This window comes from Arvicanthis niloticus, chromosome 3 (assembly GCF_011762505.2).
Source record: "Arvicanthis niloticus isolate mArvNil1 chromosome 3, mArvNil1.pat.X, whole genome shotgun sequence".
NCBI lineage: Eukaryota > Metazoa > Chordata > Mammalia > Rodentia > Muridae > Arvicanthis > Arvicanthis niloticus.
Window position 1 is genome coordinate 70,613,594 of NC_047660.1, and position 20,967 is coordinate 70,634,560.

Genomic DNA, 20,967 nt, shown 5'->3' on the forward strand with positions numbered 1-20,967 from the left:
TTCAAATGCAGCCTGGGCAACTTAGGGGACTGCATCTCAAAACTGAAGTAAAGACAGAGCCAGGTGTGAAGTTAAGTGCTGGCCTGAGGCCAGCCTGAGGTGCAGTCACTATCCTTTCTCTCCCACAAACAAGAAGCAGGTACTACTGTAATGTGAACTGGAACAATTCCATCCTGCATGTAGTTTTGTTCTTTTCTTTCTTTCCTCTTTCTTCTTTCTTTCTTTCTTTCTTTCTTTCTTTTTTTTTTTTTTTTTTTTGCCAGGTCTAAGTTGACCAGCAAAGAGTAGAAAAGGATCAGACAGTCTGGGGAACATGAGGTAATATCCACTTGCACTTAAGCTGGGAAATGCTCATCCTTTTCCAGAGTGGCTTACCTTTCCATAGCAGACCACAGATAGGAAACAAACAGGGATACTGAGCCTGGTTCTTTGCTCCCTAGGCTCTGTCTCCCTTGGTGGATGAAACAAAGTTGACTAAACCTTGTGCCAGATTGTTACAACTAATACTTTGTACATTTTTAGTCCCATGCCCCTCGGGGGGCCCCCCAGTAAAATGACCTGCACATTTTGTTTTGTTTTCAGAGACAGTTTCTCTGTGCAGCCTTGACTGGCCTGGATCTTACTCTATAGAGCAGGCTGGCCTTGAACTCATAGCTCTGTCTGCCTCTGCCTCCCAAGTGCTGGGATTAAAGGCGTGCACCACCAGTGCCTGGCTAATATTCTTACTGAGTCATCAAGCTGAACAGCCTGACAGAAGGGGACAAGCTGCTTGTCTTAGGCTATGACACATCACTTTCTTATGGAAAGAAAATCCCCAAGTCAAATCTTTGAGATCTTATTTGATTCAGCGGCTGCCCTGGATAGGAGGAAATAGGTGGAATAGGACTTAGTTTGGGACCACTATTTTTGGCTGTATCCTATTCTTTTCCTTCAAAAACTTGGAGTGGCTCTTCCAGCCATTTTTATATCTGCAATAGGCAACATTTTTCTCCATCTCCATGGTACAACCCCTTCTAAAAGTCATCATCCATCCTAAGTCAGGCTTGGGTCTAGCTCAATCCTATCTCTTCACAATCGCTGGCTCAACCCTCCATATTCATCATGTGCTAAGAGCTCTTGACTTATCCCTGTTATCCTTCCTTGATCAATACGATGGCTAATTCTCAGTCCTATCAATACACTTCACTCAGCTCATTATTCTTTTCTTTCTGAAATGTTTTCTTTATTTGCCTTGCAAGGCACTCTTCTCTAACCCGTAGCTTCCCGTTGGATCCACTTATTCCCTTTCTTTTCTTTTCTTTTCTTTTCTTTTCTTTTCTTTTCTTTTCTTTCTTTCTTTCTTTTTTCTTTTTCTTTTTTTTTTAGATTTATTTACTATGTATACAGTATTTTGCCTGCTAGTATGACTACATGTCAGAAGAGGGCATCAGATCCCAGAATAGATGGTTGTGAGCCATTATGTAGTTGCTGGGAATTGAACTCAGGACCTCTGGAAGAACAACTAATGAGCCATCTCTCCAGCCCCTCCTTTGCCTTTGTCCCTCTGGCCTTCAGGTTGAAGAGCCCAGGCTGCGACTCTCTGGTTGTCTCCACCTTGTAATATCACTTAATCTTATTGCTTGAAATGTTATCCAATCACAAGGCCTCAGGACCATACCCTCTTTCCAAAAGCACATATCCACATATCCTGCCTCCCCCTCCTCAGCATCTGTCATTCTCCATCACCCAGGCCAGACTCACCAGCTCTGACATTGAGCTCAGCCTCTTACTCTAAAGCTCCTCTGCTTGACCAATTCAGACGTACCCATCTCGACTGGAAGTAACCCCATCCTTCCAGGAGTGGCTCAGGCAAATCTCAATGGAGCTACATGCTCTCTCTCTTGTCCCCTTTACTAGCTGCAACATGAATGACAGAGAATTTACTTCTGAAGTAGGTGAATTGGTTGGTACATCAGTTAGTTTCACCCCTCTACTGTGACTATTGCTTCCAACCATCATGGTCTCTTGCCTGGGTGATGATATCAGCCTCCAAAATGGTCTCTCTGAATCCATCTTTGCCCTGGTACAGGCTGTCTACAGATATAGCAGCCAATGAATCCCTTTAGCCTGTGAGGCAGGTCACACCACTCATCTGCCAAAAATTCCCAGTGGTTTCCTGGTTTGCTGAGAGCTGAAGTCAAAGTCTTGTCACAGCAGGCTGTGCCCTCTGCCCAATGATGCCAGCACTGTCTGCCTCCCTCTCCCTTAGGCAACAGACTTCTTGCTTTGAAATGAAAACATTAGGCATGAAGTCTAGGGATCTCTGCCCGCTTAGCCTTTTGGTCTGTAGTGCTCTTTCCCTTGCATGATGTCCTTACCAGCATCAAGGCTTCACGAGGCATGCCCTGACCAACTAACTTCACACCCAAATCACCTTACCACCTGGGCCCACTTCTACGTCCTTGATTCTCCATAGGACTTGCCAAGTTCTAAGGAACCATATGATTTACTTTCATACTCTAATTGATATAGACTGGACTGCTCTGCAAGCGATGGTGAGTTGGCCTCCTCCGTTGGTGTCCAAGATTCCTTGAGCAGCCTCTGTTCTATAGAAGTTTCAATAGAATTTTTCTACATGAATGCCCAAATGAGTTAATCAATAATGCTTATCCACACCAACACTGAATCCTAATCTAACGAGTTCTCCTAGGAACAAAGGTTTTCTTTAAAAACAATTTGTGTGTGTGTGTGTGTGTGTGTGTGTGTGTGTGTGTGTGTGTGTGTGTGTATGCTGAACACACTTTCCATCATGCCTTTCTCTCCCCCTTTGGCTCACCCCCCTCCAGTGTGGGTGCTGGGAACCATACAGGTCCTCTGCTGCAGGAGCAGCAAGTTTGTGACTGTTGAGGCGTCTCTCTAGCCCAGTCACCAGCTTCCTGAAAGGCCTCCGCACTGGCTTCCGTGGTGGCTATGCCTGTTCCTGCTCTCATCCCAACGATACTTGTATGACTTAACAGCACAGCCTCTGAGACTCCCTGACCACACCCATTGTTTGCTGCCCATCTGTTTGTCTATAGATGACCAATCCCTGCACGACTCTGCTCATACTCTGCTCAGCGCCTTTATGCTCTGTGCTGCCCTTCACTCCTGTCTGTCCCTTCGTGAGCTGTCCTTTTCCACCACTCTTGTCAACCTGCCTGTACGCCCACAGCCCCATCCCTTTGCTCAGAATGGACATTCCTCCCTGAGCCCTCCCCCAGTTTTCCTCCCCTTTTCCCATTCCCTCTGCTAAAGCTTGACCCTGCCCACGCCCCCAGATCACAAGAATCTTTCCATTCCAAACATTCATAACCCTTACAGTGTACAGCCCACTGCAGTCTGAATGTGCTTCCCACAGTTCATGAATGAGAGACCCGGTTCCAAGGCAACGGGGTTGAGAAGGGAGCCCCTGAGGAACTGAGGAGCCCCTGAGGAACTGAGGTCACGGGGCTTGGCTATTATGAATGAATTAATGTTTTGTTACAAAAGCGAGCTCATTCCTCCTTTGCACACACTCACAATTATCCATCTTGCCATGAGATGCCATCTGCCGTGTTCCAATGCAGTAGAAGGCACTCCCCAGGGGTAGCTCCTCTCTTTTAGTTTTCCCATCTCCTAGACCCAAAAGCCAAAAAACTTCTCTGGTGTGTAAATTACCCAGTCCATGATACTCTCTTATAGCTACACAAAACAGGCTAAGACAGCCACCCATCCAAATAACTCTAAACCTACAGGCATTGAAGCAGCATCTACTGATTATTTTAGACATAGCCTTTATATAATCCAAAAAATGTGGCATTCTTTGGAAAACAAGTCATATAAAAAGAAATGTTTGATTTTTAATTATGACACCGATTGGTATGACTTCTCTCTTCCTGCAAGCAAGAGCAATTCATTCTGGATTCCATGGATTCCAACAGTCTCAGCACACGACAGACAGACAGACAGACAGACAGACAGACAGTATCTACAGAGTGGCTGGAGGACTTGGAACCTGTACAAGGAAGAAGCCGCAAATGCTCTGAGAGATTTTTGAAGGTCTCATGACCTGAGGAGATATAAATCAAAGTCATGGACTTATAGTAGGTTAAAAACTAAAGCAAGGGAGTTGGAGAGATGGGTCATTGGTTAAGAGCACTTGATGCTCTTCCAGAGAACCCAGGTTCATTTCCCAGCACCCACATAGTGGCTCATAACCATCTGTAGCCTCAGTTCCAGGGTATCTGAAACCCTCTTCTGGCCTCCATGAATCCCAAGGACATACATGGTAAACAGATATACATGCAAGCAAAACACCTATACACATATAAAAAGAAACAAATTCTTAAAAATAAACAAAATTCCAAGAGTGTGGCTTTGCAGTGAGTTACTCTGCATTGCCTGTCACTGACATGCCAGTAATTGATAGTTAAGGTCTTAAAATCGTGTTATTTTGAACAGCTGCTGTTTTCCACTTTGAAAGAAGAAATGCTGCCCTTTAGTACAGTGGAAGACACTCTACCCACTTTCTACTGCAGGGGAGTGGCTAAAGTGATGGTACATTCACAGTCCCCTGGACTACATTTGGTCCCTGACTTGCAATGTCTGGGCTTAGGAATGTTTTAACTTTGAAGCTGAAGCACATGCACACAAGCATTCCATGTTCATCTTTAAATACTCAGCAAGAAATCTCCTTGTGTCAGATGATTTTCTCAGTGTACACTAATGTAAGTGTTCTGAACATGTCTAAGGTAGGACCAGCTAGGTTATGATATTCAGCAGGCTAGGCTTGTCAAACAAAGTCTTAGCTTATGACACTTTTAGCTTACAATGGATTTATTGGGACAAAGGCTGCTGGAGTCAGTGAGCACCTGTACCATGTGGCTCTTAGACTTAAGGAACGGTGTTTCTCTTGGATGCATTCAGAACTGAAAGCAAGGGTACAGACTCTGGACATCGCCATGAACACTTAGCTCCTTTCTGGGTTCACCAGTTTCTCCCATGTATCCATCTAGTGCACACTTCCTGTGCGCTCTCTGCCACTCTGGCCAGCACATGGCCTTCCCATGGACCAAGAGGTGAGGCACCAGAATGTGCTCACTTTACAAGTGGGAGCTTTATCCAGAGGACTTAAAAGCCTGAGCAAGTTGTAGTTAGCAAATTGCAGGCCTAGTTTTGGACCCTGGAGGGCACTGACACTCTAGTCCATGAACTTTTACTTTGTCAGGCTGCCTCTCAGGACTCAGTGTGTATTTTATAGACTCATGACTACACTAATGACTTGCAGTTTTAAAAAACACAACCGACGCACCCTGGGCATGCAGGAGAGTAAACACTGAAATGCAGAGTTGGTGTGGTCTAAGTGCTGGGAGGGGATGCTCTGCTGGGTAGATCTGAAATCTTCCATAGTTTCTGCTGATGTTCTAAAACTCCGTTCTTCTAGATACGTGTTGTATAGTCATCTGGTTGAGCTTCCAAGTCCTTTGTGACTCAAGGCTCCCCAGATGAAACAGCCAGGTCTGGGCGGTCACTGTGTGAGGGACTGGTTGCCAGCTCCAACCCGATGAGCATGTTCAATGTGTCAGTATTGTAAAACCTGACCCTGAGTAGGTCAATCTGCAAAATGAAATGTGTGACAGTCCGAGACTAAGTTCAGGATGAACGAACGACACAGAATATACAAGCAGATAAAGATGATGACGGGTTGCTTGAAATTGGCATCTCTTCAGTTACCAAGGCCTTTTGCGACCATAACTGGACCCTGTCACTCACCCAGAAAACTCAGGCTAACAGACCTTCACATGCTGCAGTCCCAGCCATTCTCTGGTACACAGAGGCTGATAAAGGCTGTTCTTGTTGGATCATGAGCCTGTAAAGGACACTAAGTGCCATGAGAGTCCTGAGTCAACAATGTAAGACTCTCTCCCAGCTCACAACTGCTCAAGTTACTTACAGATAAAAGGGGAAAAAAGGAAGAAGGACAAAGACTAACTTATTGTGCCCAAAGCAGAGAATGATCTTCCAGGTTGAAATATTCTAGTGATGTGCTGTCGGACTAATGCAGCTATGATTTGTTGTTCTTAATTATTAGAGAAAGCTATTTAAAGAGGTCAACCAGCCAAAAGATTCGAGGAGAGGCCAAGCCAACCCTGCTCATTCTAAAGCTTCTCTTATCCCTGCCCCCATCTGTTTATGGTGCTGGGGATAGGGTCCAGGCCTCACACATGCCAGGCAAATTTCCCCTTCCCTTCTCCTTCCTGCTCCAGCCTCACTCGCTCTGGCCCCAAGGTTTTTACTTATTTATTATATGTAACTACACTGTAGCTGTCTTCAGACACCCCATAAGAGGGCATCGGATCCCATTACAGATGGTTGTAAGCCACCATGTGTTTGCTGGGATTTGAACTCATGACCTTTGGAAGAGTAGTCAGTATTCTTAACTGCTGAGCCATCTCACCAGCCCCTCTTCTTGTCTCTTTTAATAGAGGGTTTACCTGCATGTTGACAGGTACATTGGATTTAGTTGCACAACCTTTCCCTTAAGAAAGCTTAGAGTTATCTTGGAAGTGCCACAACAGTCTCAGATATGTGCAAATCAGCACTAGGGAAAGATGTTTGAGGGGAGTCACTCACCCACAGCACTGCTATATACAGGCACGAGTGGAGATCGGCCACCATGTTTGGCCTAAGTAGGACACCATAGAAAGGACTCCCAGCCCTTGAGTTCAGTATAGAGTGGTCCAAAGAGTGGGGAGGTTGTCATTTCCACAGGGCATCTCCTGACTCTTCTTTCACAACACGTTAGACGGAGTGAGAGGAAGCCCACGGCACTCAGATTAGCTCACAGCACAGAGTCAGCAACCCTGCTCCCCCTGGTAGGGGCCACCCAATAACTGCCGGTTCAACCAGAAAATGCAAGAGGATATTCCACGTGATTTTGTTTTTGCATACATAAGGAAAGAAGGAATGGTGGAGGAGGAAGAGGAAGAAGAGGAGGAGGAGGAAGAGGAGAAGGAGGACGAGGAGAAGGAGGGGAGGAAGAAGAGAAGAAGGAGGAAGAGGAGGAGGAAGAAAAGGAGGAGGAGGAAGAGGAAGAGGAGGAGGAGGAAGAAAAGGAAGAGGAGGAGTGGTGCATAAGAAGGAAGACAGAGCATGAAGCCATGAGGCTGGCTGGTCAACCGTGGGTTAACATCAGATTCAGAGAAGCACACAGTAACTCAGTGTCTCTGTAAGTCCCTGAGCCCCAGGGTGAAAGGCATTTTTATATGTGGAAACAGAATGGTTCCTTCTTTCACCATTGACTCTCTCTCCTCTCATTTCTTTATTTTTGGTCTGTCTAAACCCCAAATTTGGACCATCCATCATTTCAACCTGCCCAGAATTTTCATCTTTGCAGAGCCAAAGAGCAACAAATACCGGGTCCAAAGAGCCCTCTCCCATAGCCGACTGCCACCAGCCCTCCTTCTCTCAGGGTTACAGGGTGCTCAGAGCAGACGCTGTCAGCAGGACGTGCCACACACAGCAAATCATCAAACCAAAATGCGTTAATGGGGTTCCAGGGAACTTACTCGTACTTGTGCTGGTTCCAATTGTGTTGATTGTGGCGGGGACAGATGAGGAAGAGTAGAGGGGCACATGGCCGTTCTCACAGCCCAGGCTCTTGTCCTGCCAGTTGGAGGCGCTGATGCAAATCCCAGAATCCCGAGAGTTCTGCCAGCCATTGATTTTGTCGTCAGAGTTCTGTCTTTGGTGATAGTAGTGCGTCTGTCCATAATCCACAGAGTCTGAGCGGCCTCGGTTCTGGCTACCAAAGCTGGTGGATGTACGGTCCTCCAAGTGATTCAGCCACATGGCTAGTGCACTGCGGTCTTCCAAGGAAGTGGCTGGGTGGATCAAAGCATAGGACAGCAGCTGCCTGCTCTCCTCAATGTGCTGGTTGTGTTCGATAGAGTGTGCCAGGATCTTGGGCAGCAGTTTCATATACTCTACTTTTGCGTCGAGGTTTCCTGGCTTCAGCAAAGGCAGGTGAGTTAGCAGAAGGGAAATCACTTTATCCTTGGATTCCTGTTGCCATTGGTTAATGATTCCTGAAAGGGAAAGTACACAGGACACATGAGCAAATACACCAATGATCACCCGAAACACCACACTCTAAATTTCTGTGGCTTAGAGCCCTGACTTTGTAACCTTGGCTACATCTTCTCAACTGTGTATGCAATTGGTTATGTGGCCTAAGGTTTTTAGGGGCCAAGAACTTAAATGAGTTACAGTTCAAAACTTCCCAGAGAGTGCAGTCGGTAGAGTGTGTGATCCTTTGTGCTATGTAAAATCTGGGTATCGTGGTGCACACCTGATTACAGGTGCTGTTGGTGTACTTAGAAGGTGGAGACAGAAGGCTCTGAAGTTCAAGTTCATCCACTACTACTCAAGAAGTCTGGGGCAGCATGAACTACATGCTAAAAACCTAAATCCTTGGAGTTGGAGAGATGGCTCAGTGGTTGAAAACACTGGCTGCTTTTTCAGAGGACCTCAGTTTAATTTCTGGCACCCACATGGTGGCACACAACTGTCATTAATTCCAGTCCTAGGGGATCTGACACTCTTGTCTGGCTTTCTCAGATACCATAAACACACATGGTGCACAGACATACATGCAGGCAAACACTTACATACATAAAATAGTTTTAATTTCCATTTTATAATAAAATATGTATTTTATTAAGCATGTTATACATATGTAATATACAATTATATATAATAATCAATATAATATTCTATATATTATGTAATATATGATAAAATATAAAATAAAAGTCTCCATTTTAAAACCAACAAATGCTTAGCTGTCAAAGAGACGACTACTTAACGAGAACTGACAGCCCTGTCATCCTTCTTAGACAAGACTAATCACAACCCTAGATAGACAAGGGCCAAGCACGATAATAAAAACTGAGGGTCCACATGAAGGAATTTCGGAGCGAAGCTGCCTCCCCACTCCAGACATCTACTGGAGGCACCGTAAGTGCTTGAGAAGGGATGTGTGTGAGGCTGGTTCAGCTTTCTACACAGAAGAACATGTCAGGAGAAGGGGACCCAGACTCCTGTCCCTGTTGAGAACTGCAGCTTTCTTAAAGGGAAACGATGGCATACAGGAGCCACACAGCTCCAGGGACACCTTAGATCCCATACTGGTAGGTTCTTTATTTTTCTATTAAGATCTGTTTGTGTGGGTTTTTTTTTAACACTGTTTTTAATTTAAAATTTTTATTGGTATTGATGTGTGAGGGAGGGTAGCATGTGTGCATGGGTGTGCTTATGTGCGTGCAGGACAGCAGAACACGCTGGATGTTATTCTAAGGAACATCACCTACATCCATTTAGATGAAGTTTCCCCAGAACTCAACTAGGCTAGGCTTGGCTGGCTGGCCAGTGAGCCCCAGGGATCCTCCTGTCTCTGCACCACCATGCCTGTCATTTTTACATTCTTAAGCATCTTAAGCACGTGCTTCAGTGTCACTAAGGACACTCAGTGGCATGCAATCGGCCTGTAGACCAGCAGTTCTCAACCTGTGGGTTGCGACCCCTTCAGGGGTTGAAACGACCCTTTCACAAGGGTTGCCTAAGATAATCGGAAAACATGGATATTTACACTGTTGTTCATGAGAGTAGCAAAATTACAGTTATAAATAGCAATGAAAATAATTTTATGGTTGGGGTCACCACAACATAAGGAACTTATTAAGGGGTCGTAGTCTTAGGAAAGTTGAGAACGACTGTTGTAGCCCTCCATTACCTTCCAAATAGAAAGTCTGTCTTCATCAAAACAAATACCATACACCCCTTTCCTAGCCTTTGGCACACCATCGGTCCATTTTCTGTATCTGGTTTTACTCTAGGTACCTCAGACAAGTGGGACCTCATTGTTTGTCTTTTTATTGTTTGAGACAAGGTCTCAGACTCTGAAACCCTGGCTAGCCTCAAACTCACAGTCGAGCCTTCCAGATGCTGGGAGAGCAGACATGAAGCACCTTGCCCAGCGTTCCCACTGAATGCCTCACATCACAACAGTTTCCTTCGGGCTCATGCATGTGAAGATTTGCTCCTTAACACTCCCTCCCTGTCCTACTCAAATGGCAAACGATGCATGGTGCCTGATGAGTTTTAGAGGCGGACAGTTATCTGCAGATCAGGGCATCCCCAATGGATTTCACATGGTGTCTTCAGGTTGAAGGGGTTAAGTATAATCTACAAACCCATCAGCATGTACTAAGGCCTCTTCAGAACACTTGCAAAGAAAAATCTCAGCATTGTGACTTCATCTCGAGTTCCCTAAAGGTCCTACATTGAAGGCTCGGTCCCCAGTTTGGAGATACTCAGAATGGAGTCTAGTCTAGTAGGAGATTTTCTGATCACTTCGGCGTATACCCCTGAAATGGACAGTAGAAACTGACCCCATCTTTCTATTTTTGCTTTCTGGCTATCATAAGTTAAAGTTGTCTTAACCAACTATTATGGACCAGAATCTTCCAAATTGAGAGGGAAAATAAAACTTTCCCCTATTAAAGTGGATTTTCTCTTGGATATTGTGTTATAGTAACAGAAAGTTAACCAATTAGCATTGTGGATGTGGTGTCTTTGGAGTCAGGCATGGGAGTTAATCCCAGTCCTGCCACTGACTTGTACTGGAATTCTGTTACATTGCTTAACCAGTTTGAGCCTTAACTGTCACATCGGTCATGGGTAGTAAGTTCCAATAGCTTCTGCCTCCCTTGGATTAAATGGGATGAAGTACGGAAAGGACCAGTTGAGTCCTTGACACTCGAAACAGCCCTTTCTTTTCCTTTGCTCTGCATCGGTTGGATCCACAGAAAGATGATGCAAGCAACTTTGGACATTTAGTTTTACAAATAGAGGACACAAATTCAGTCGTTAAAAACATCACCAAGTCGGAAGAAAGATAAGGTATGTGGGTGGTAAGTTTCATTTATCTCTCACACATCCCCCATCCCCTTAAAAAGGAGGCCCTGCCTGGCGGGACACGTGAAGTTCTTATACCTGGTAGCAATCTGCTAAGTATTATATCTAGTAGCTAAGTCGTCAGAGAGCTAGGACCACCCTTCTAACAGTAAGAAGCAAGACTGGACTCTCTTCATGTGGGGTTTTCTGGAATGCTGAAGAGTAGTGGTGTGAAGCAGAAGCCACTAACCTAAAGACCGAGGAAGACTATGGAGAAGAAATGGGAAGCCAGGATCATGAAAGGCACAGGAGAGTGGTGGTGGAGGTGTCTAAAATTCTTGTTCCTAGGGCAGTTGCAGGGGTTTGGGGCTGGGGGATGAGGGATAAAGGGTGGGGATGGGAGTGGGGCAGTGGGGTAGGGGTGGGAAGTCGGGTGTCTGAGTACTACTAGACACCCCACTAATAATACTAGATATAATACCAGCAGCACAGATTCTTAGTAAAATAACCTGAGCCATATACAGTGCCTGAAACTTTGCAGTAGTCAAATTACAAAAAAAGCAATGAGCTATTTGGTTTACGCCAACACTAAAATATCATTTCAACATGTAATCATTACAGATCGCTAGGGAGCCAGACATTTATCCTCTTTGGACTTGAGTTAAATTCTTGAAATCCAGGGCTTATGCTATCACCGACACACCATCTCCACTTGAGTGAGCCATGTTGCCATGCTCTCGGCTAGTGAGCAGGTCAGCATAGGTTAAAGATGTTCTGATGGAGAAGGAGGACATGAGGCAGGTGACCCAAGAGGTCCTTCCTAGCTCTCTGATGATTTAGCTAATTGCCAACACGTATAATATCTATCTGATTGCCACCTGATATAAGAATTTTATGTGTCCCACTAGGCAGAGCCTATCTTTTAAAGGGGTCTGGGAGATGAATAAAAACTCATTATAATATCTCTGTCCTCCCCATACTTTGTCTGCAAAGACCAGGCACCGTTTTCTGGTTTTTCTAGAAGTCTGAGGCATTTTTCGTTTATTTGTTTAGAGACAAAGTCTCATTATGTGGTTCCTTCTGGCCTCCAACTCACAGCAATCCTTCTGCATCAGGCTCTCTGAGATGACAGACACGGGGCATGCGTCTGGCATGCTTTACATGATGGCTATATTTAGGAGGAAAGGAAGCCTAGTCAGTCTGTCCAAGGGTCTCAAGAGTCCCAGGAAGGAAACAAAAAGCCCAGAGGAAGAACAGAGGTGTCATAAAACAACAGTGAGCTGGGGCAGGTTGCGTGCACACATACCTTTACAATTAAATTTGGGAACAACTTTTTAATAAAAATGCATGAAGCTGAAGAACTTCCTAGACTCCTGCTAGGCCACTTCCCTGTTTAGATATTCTGCCCTCACAAAAGGTCGGTCTTAAAAAAAAAATGTCAGGACAAAAATAAAACATAAATAGGACTCAGAGTGCTAGTGAGACAGGTTATCTCCAGCAACTGCTTTCTGCCAAGGATTAACCCAGGACTCTGAGGGAAGAGGCGCAGCAGAGATGGAGGATGAGAGGCCTCTGTCCCTGGTTCCTTCTAGGGCTGAAATGGCATTATCCTCGGGAATAGCCCTTGAATGGTTTGAGGTTGTGGTGTGGCCAGGAAGTCAAGGTTTTTGCTTACCCCTCCTGGGAACTCGGCTATAAGGCTGCTTTCTGAGGCTAACCACACCCACTGGCTCAAACTTCTATTGCTCTAGCTGTCATGCTGACAGCTAACAGTATTGAGTGGTTTCTGTGGGCCAGGCTCTCGTGTAAGCCCTGTGCATTTAATTACTCGTTGAATGCTCTCAAGGAGCTTAGCGAAAGGAGGCGGGGTGGCAGATCTTATAACTAGCCTTATTTCGCTGATGAGAGAGACAGAGATGTAGGTGGAACAACTAAGTTGCCATCGGTCCCTTGACTACTGAAGAGGCAGAATGGAGGCAGACAAATTAGCTTTAGCTACAGATGGTTATCACAGTAGAGTGGCCATAAGCTAGATATTTTAGTATTTGTGGTATATAGTCGTTACATCAACTGTGTATAAATGTGTAGCTATAGTTACGAAGCTGTGGAAGTGGAGCAAAAGGAGCTTCAGAGACAATGGAGATGGCACTTTTTGTGGTCTTGGCATGCTGGTAATTTCTTTTGACACTTTTCTCTGGAAGGGAACCTCATGCTCATCCCTGGGGTCTAGGTGGGGTGTGTTTAGTGAGTTTCCTGAAGCAGTGTTGTGGAGAGAGCAGTGTGCAACGTAAGGGTTCAGGATATAAAGGACGCAGCTCCTGCCTTGCTCTCTGCCCTTGGATAGCTCACTCTGAGGGAAGTCAGCAGTCCTACTGAGAGGTCAGTCTTCACCCAGGAAGCAACCTGGTTGTTCTGGTAAGGAACTAAGGATGTCTTAGTTAAGGTTACTTTATTGCTATGATTAAAACATCATGAGCAGAAGCAACTTGGGGAGGAAGTCAAGGCAGAAGCTTGGAGATGCAGAAGCTGCAGGGGTTGCTGCTTGCTTGTTTGCTTGCTTTTTGTTTTAGACAGATTTTTTTTTTTTCTGTGTAGTCCTGGCTGTTCCTGGAACTTGCTCTGTAGGCCAGGATGACCTCAAACTCCGAGATCCACCTGCCTCTGCCTCCTGGGTGCTGGGATTAAAGGCTGAGCCCTCCCCCATCAGTCATGAATTAACTACTGAGGCATTTTCTCCTACATTTGTCTGGTTTGTTGGTTGGTTGGGTTTTTTGTTTTGTGTTGTTTTTGTTGTTGTTTAGGCTTGGTTTGCCTTTTGAGACAAGGTTTCCCTGTGTAGCTTTGGCTGTCCTGGAACTTGCTCTGTAGACCACAAAGACCTCAAACTCAGAGATCCACTTGTCTCTGCCTCCCCAGTGCTGGTATTAAAGGTGTGTGCCACTACCACCCAGCAGAGGTATTTTCTCAACCCAGGCTCCCTCCTCTCTGGCTACTCTATCTTATAATTAAGATTGACATACAATTCACCAGGACAGAGGTCCTCTGCCAATCTCTACCTCAAAGGTGCCAAGGGTATCCGCTTGCAAAGGAAATCACAGCCCTGTTAAGAGTCTTCACATGCCTAGAGCTCCAATCAGCATTCTGAGAGACCCTGAGACACAACCACACATTTCAAGATCCACAGAAACAGTGTGTGATTGCATACGTATTGTTCTAATCAGCAAAAGGCTTTGAGTAATTTGTTTCATGGCCAAGGAAAACTAATGTATGTCCAAGTGCCTCTATGGAAAAAAAGGATGCTTTAGCCACGTAGCTTTGAATGTTCGGTCCATCTGACATTGCTGTTCCTATTCTGAAACAGACCCAGGACACTAACTTGCGGCTACTAAACTCCTCCCTCGCCTCCCTCACCTCAATTTCCTGCTCACCAACAATGGTAGACTATGAGTTAGCTCCCTAGGTGCCTTCAGGGAAAGAATGCACTGATCATGGAGCCTGGAGCTACGCCCACATTTAGGGGTGAGATTTTTCAGGGCGACTTAGAAAATGGTTTCTGATTATAATTTGGTCTCCTGTGGTGGTCTGCCCGTAGGAAACTGTGCACTGATTATCTGGATTTTCAGCACATCCTGTCAACCATGGCTCCCCAAGTTGAATTACCAAGCCGGCATTGCAGGTCTGCCTCCCCGCTTTCCAGACTGCACAAGTTAGCCTCTCAGCATAAGCATCTGTGACAATACTACAGGAGCGAACATCTCTTCCATCAAACAGAAGGCAGATCCTACAGGAGGAGGAACTAAAGTCCAATCCCCATGAGTTTTGATGACGCCAACCCATCTATCCGTCCTCTGAGTGCCTTCTCTGAGTAAGGAGCCAGATGTGCTAGGTATTTAATGTGGGGAAAAGTTAACAATTTACCATTTTTAATCCAGAGACATAAGAAGAGTAAAAGAAAAATGGAAAGTTCTAGTTAAAGACCATGAGGATTAGAAAACTGTCCCACAATCCTTGGGGTGCAAAGTTCAGTATCGTTGCCACACAACCCAAGGCTGCAATTGTTAGTAAATCACCCTTAAACTGCTATCTTATTATACCCCTGTTTTCAGTTTAATAATGTTCACCATAAAGAGGCTTTCTCACAAGTGCACTTAGACAATCTGTTCATGCAAGAAATGACTGGGAATTAAGTGCACACTCCAATGAAGAACTGACTAAGTACATGTGCTTGCTGCAAGGCAGTAACACCACTGGAAGTGATAGTTAAATGGTCCTGGCTAGAATACACATTACAAACTCAATCCTGGACACAGCAGAGACAAAAAGCCTCCTAAATTTAGTACAGAAACGAAATGAAACAAACAAACAAAACAAATGATAACATCATATAGCAAGCATTTGGTGGAGTATGAGCTGACATGGCACCCCCAACACCAAGACAAAAGTGGCAAATGCAGCATGTGAGCGGTGAGCTCCTAAGTAGGCACCTACTCTTGCCTCTTGTCTCCCAAGGTATCTTTTTGAGCTGGGAGAATAATCTGGGTAACTTGGTAGGGGTCTGCAAATTGTGTTGACATATCAGTTATCATAAGAGATCCAAATGTCTGGAGTTACCAAGGCCCTGTTGTAATCAGTGGTGTCTTGTAAGAGGAAGTCAGGTGGCCTGAAACATCTCTCTCCTTTGTCAAATGGTCCCTACTGGCCCTCTACTCTGGCATTCACAGCCTGTGCACTCTCCTACACTAATCACATGTCTGTGTGACTGACAGAATGTGGCAGAGATGTCTTGATAAGCTTTGTAGTTCTTATTTTGCTCTCTCTGTTCCCTTGCTGTGGGGGAAGCCTAGTGATACCAATTAAGAAGAGACTTAGGCATCTCCAGAGAAGATGAAGGCTCAGGCCTTCTTCTAAGAGTTTGAGCAGGCTTGGCAGACATGTCACTGAGCCACCTTGAAAGTATTGCTCCAGCTCCAGTTGATATCATGACAGTGATATGGTTGGAGACATTGGAACTGACCTATCCAAGTAAGCTATTACGTCAAGCAGTTATGTTTGGGGGTCATTTTAAAAGTTTGTTTTAGCCGGGCGGTGGTGGCACATGCCTTTAATCCCAGCACTTGGGAGGCAGAGGCAGGCGGATTTCTGAGTTTGAGGCCAGCCTGGTCTACAGAGTGAGTTCCAGGACAGCCAGGGCTACACAGAGAAACCCTGTCTTGAAAAAACCAAAAAAAAAAAAAAGTTTGTTTTAATTTTTAATATTTTGTTTTATGTGTATGAGTGTTTTGCTCACATGTATGTCTGTGTGCCACTGTGTCTGGTGCCCTTGGAGATCAGAAGAGGGTTTCTGATTCCCTGGAACAGGAATTATGGATGATGTGAGACCATGTGGTGCTGGGAATTGAATCCCAGTCCTTTAGAAGAGCAACAAAGTTCTTGACTGCTGAGGCATCCCTCCAACCACCGCCCCTGCCCCTGGGAATAATTTCCTACACAGCAATGGTTAACTAATACAGGGTTTTTTTATATACTTAGTAAAAACAACAAAAATATCCCACCAAGGCTCAGGGAATATCTTGCAAGAGGAGGTGGGAAGAATGTAAGAGTTGGGAGACGGAGAGGTGTGCCGTAAAAGCTGCCTGTGGACATGACACTGCTCTTGGCCACTGTATAAGACACAAGACTTGCACAAGATCAAGCCAACCAAAATTCCAGCATGGATTAGGGAAGGGGTCATAAGACTCCATCCATGAATGAGAACTTATCGGCAGCTAACTGCTGGGAATGGGAGAACTAGTCATGCTTGGAGGTATGGTTACTGGTAGGATGCCTACGCTCTACTGGATGGTCCCATTTTGTCTGTTTGTTTTTAATGGAACAGGAAGTGGGGAGATAGCTGTGACAGGTAGTTTGGAGTGGGGAAACGGTAGATGAATGTGATCGTTTTTTCATTGTATACACACAGGCAATTCTCAAAGAATTTTTAAAAAACCTTGCTTCTTGAGCTTGCCAAGAAAGTCGGGGATCTATATGGTAGAACCATGAAACCTGATAGCCTTCTCTGACTGTAGGAAGCTACTAGGTGCTAGTCAGCCATAGGCATCTGGTGACCTTCAAAGGGCAGCAATCAGGAATCTCCAGCCTCAGTAAAGTCCTTCAATGGCTCAGCCACCCCTGAAGAGTGGTCTGGTGGTCTCTTCAACAAGGACCTTCCATCTGTAGCCACTCTCACCAGGGCTCTGGCATATCTGGGTGCCCCAGGAAGGTTCCTTGGCTCCCAAAGGACCCAGAGCAGCTAGGAATCCATCCTTAAGTCTCTCGGCCAAGAGTTCTGGTTACGGTTGTGGTTCTCTTTAAGTTTCTGACCCCTGCTGCCTCTGTTTGACTTTTGTAGGTGAGGCACCTATTTCCAGAAAGTATATAAAACAAGCCAACTTCCCCAACCACCTGCCTGGGTTCTGACCTCTGAGCCATGAATATGCAGGGACACGACCACATCTACGTATATAGCCCAGCTCTCTCCACTGAACTCTATACAGGGATTCAACTGTACTCTCATCTCCATTTACAGGTTCTCAAGCTACAAAAAGTCCAAAGAGATATGTCCCTCCCTCTTTCCCCCACCAGATCTGTTATCTATCATGTGCTTAATCTGTTAGTGTATTCAGAACATGTCCAGAATCTGAACATAGGCATCAATCTGAACACTCCCCCAACAGTAAAAGTCTAAGAATCATAACTATCATATTGCAAGAATGATCTTTTAAGACGAGTTGATTGCTCGCTTTCCTGATTAAAGATTGGCGTGCTACCCATCTGCTGTGGTTTGGGGATGCCTAAAGGTTCACATGCCCATGTAGTAGTGCAGAGGTGATGTGACTTCTAAGGCTTTGTCAGAAGCTAATTAGATGATAGGTGACTGTCCTCAGAAGGAACTGAGTGGAGCCTTGCTAGGTGCCATGCCAGTGAACTGTAAAAAGAGCAAGCCTCATCTCCTGACTCTCTCCGGCCTTTTGTCTTATCAAAGCTTCTCTTTTGCATAGACTCTTCCCACTCTGATGCCACTCACCAGGAGGTTCTCACCAGACACTCAACCAACTGGGCTGATCTTAGCCTTTTAGCCTCCAAATCTAGGAGCTAAGTAAGCCTCCGTTCCTTGTAGGGTACCCAAGTCTCTGATATTCTGTGAGGGTGGTAGGAAATGGACCAGCACACAGTCCCATAGTGAGGAAAAGACAGCATCCTCCTGGGTCTATAATTCAGTCCCACTCTGCTACTGTCCCTCCTGCTTTGTTCCAGCCCAGGTCTCTTTAATGTGTCAGAAGCACACCTCTCTTGGAACCTTGCTACTTGGTGCTTTCTCTTCCTAGAACACGTTTTCCTGAGCCACGAGCTACTCCTATCAGCTCACTGTTGTACAAATAGCATTTTTCTAAGGCAACCTCGCTCATACTAAGTTGCTCACCCCGCCATCTCACCCTGACCTCGCTCATCCCTGGCACTGCTTTACTTTCTCATTGCTTAGTCCTGTGTGGCCTGCTGGGTGTCTGACAGAAGATAAAACAGTTCAATTTCCAGGTCTTTACTGAACTTTCCTTCTTAACATTCTGTTTAGGGTGGAAAATTCTGCTGCAGAACAAAAGCATCCTGGGTGCTCTCTCTGATTGTCATGACATCAATTAAAGTAATCTTCACAGAAAAAAAAACAGATTTGAGAGGCTGAGATAACAGAATTAAATGTATTTAATGCAACTCTTTTGCAAACATCTGTTGAAGAACGAAAGAAAAGCAATCCCAATGGCATTGTGTCAAGATGGCTCATGTCCGAATGGTGACAGTTTTAATAAAATGCCCTAGAACAGGGCTCCTAAAACTTATGGAAATTGGAGGTGGAAACACCATTCCCTTGCTCTTGACAACCACATGATGCAATCTCATTTCACATAGCTGCCAGTATCGGAAGCCTTTCCGGAGATGGCACATTGTATAAAGGCTTGAGTTTCTGCACTTGCCAATCTTCACCCCACCCCCACCAGGGCCCAAACCCCCTACGCCTCGAAGTGCTGCTCTGAGTCTTTAAAATGATGAGTCAGCAATCCTTGTGCTGCCTTGATAAAAGAAAGTAAAAGCTCATGCTTGGTAATGCTGCATGACCGTTGGGCATTGTCCCACAGGAAGACTAGAAATGAGAGTTCCAACAAAGTCCCACAGTGTCCATGCTCTACAGTGTCCACTGCAATGTAAGGTGGCCTTAGAGAATGCCAAGGCCTAAGTGCTTGGTACTGCCCAGAGAGGAGAGCTGGGGCGGGGGGGGGGGGGGAGGAGGGGCAGGGGGAGTATCTTGGAGGACCTAGCAGTTCACAAAAGAGCTTTGATATTTCCTGCTTGATCACACGGGCCAACACGGACAGCAGCTAATTCACACAATAGGAATTAACCCTAGGAAGTGTGAGGATAACTACAGTCAACAGTTCCACCCTGCACTAGGAAGATGCTCTTTAAAATGAGCTCAGACTGTTCCCCCATGGGGTCCCACACTTCCTAAACTAAACGGAGTTTCTTACCAATGGCTAGGCAAACGATTTCATCTGAAGAGCTAGGAATCTAATGTACTGGTGTGAATGTGTGAGTTTATGCTGTGGGGTGTAGCTATGTAAATACTGTCATCAAGAAAGAGCCCACTGAGAGTCCCAAAGCAAGCACATTGAAGGTGCGGATGGTGAAGTTTACATGTAATGCATTTTGGCAAAAACAACAACAACCAACCAAACAAACAAAAACCTGAAACATTACACATCTAAGTCATCCTATAGAAAAGAAATGAGTGATTTTTAATTGAGGTAAGATATTTGAATCTCTGTTGCAAATTGCCTTATGAAAGAAAGTCTGGATTAACTACAAGAACAGAGTTAGGTGACCCTGGAAGGCATCCATTTGTGCTGCACCAGCACAGCCCTGTAGAGGGAGTTAGAGGCACACTTCCCTGCCTGGTCCACTCCCAAGCTACTACCCTGGAAATGTATGCAGAGGCAATCAGTGAAGGCAATCACCTGCTAAGTGTGCTGCATGCAGGCTCACAGGTTAGTCGGTTTGGTGATGTGGTCAGGCTCAGGTTTCAGGTTTTTTGTTTTTGTTTTTACAAACAGGGGAACTACCTCTAAAAGCCGAAGTCTTGGGGCCAGAGAGCAGCAAGGACAGCGGGGAAGGTGATGGTAAAGAATGAGATGGCTGTGGCCATGTCCCCTCCTTGGAGCCCAGAACTAAGCAGGGTTATAGGTCAATGGCTAGAGCAGAGGTAGTTGGACTGACCAGGTGGGGACCTCTTGCTTTAGCTAACTTGGTGAGAAACTGCAGAAGACAAAAACTGAGGTAATACACAGGTAGAATCTGACTCATGCTTCCTGAAGTCAAGGATGCTGTCTAGAATTCTACAAGAAAGAACAAGACCTAAGGGGGGGAGGCAAAGTCATGGGGAATGAGGAAGGACAGAGGGTGAGGAAAAGGCCTAGGGCAGCAGGATCCAGACATGAGTGAGCTTTGTCCAATGGCCCGGATCCAGCAGACTTTCACGCTATGCTCCAAACTGTCCCATCTCACTGCTGAGAGGAGAGACCTGGGTGGGAGGAGCTCCTTCCAGGAGATAAATCTTCTGATGGTTATGGCGGGAGGTAGGAGGAAGGAAGGCAAGCTTCTATATCTAGGGGTTTTAAAACTTGCCAACTAGCCCTCATCTTAATCCTCCAGGTCTTGGGGACATGGCCTCATGAGGAGAAAGACTATGCAGAGCTCTATCCTCACTGGTCCTGAGCTGAGGATGACACAGTAGTGTGTCACTTTGTTTTAAGGGCTCTTGCACAGCCACCTTTACACAAAGGTGTACTTGCCAATCCACTACTTATCTTTAGTCTCCATCAAGGTACACAGCCTGGTACTGGGGCCTGCCCTTTTGGATACACTTGGTACAGAGCCTTGAGAAGGTGCTGTAACCATAGAAACATTTTCAGTGAGAATGATTTGGGA

At 45.5% G+C, this 20,967-nt stretch overlaps 1 protein-coding gene across 4 annotated transcripts in view; it reads right to left on the minus strand.

The window, feature by feature from the left end:
* Samd4a (sterile alpha motif domain containing 4A) overlaps window positions 1–20,967 on the minus strand; it is a 215,418-nt gene that overhangs the window by 81,894 nt on the left and 112,557 nt on the right. For all 4 annotated transcript variants that reach the window (XM_034497028.2, XM_034497027.2, XM_076931169.1 and 1 more), the window contains exon 2: window positions 7,566–8,084. In XM_034497028.2, the coding sequence (XP_034352919.1) occupies window positions 7,566–8,084 (519 nt within the window). The remainder of the gene's footprint in view (window positions 1–7,565; window positions 8,085–20,967) is intronic.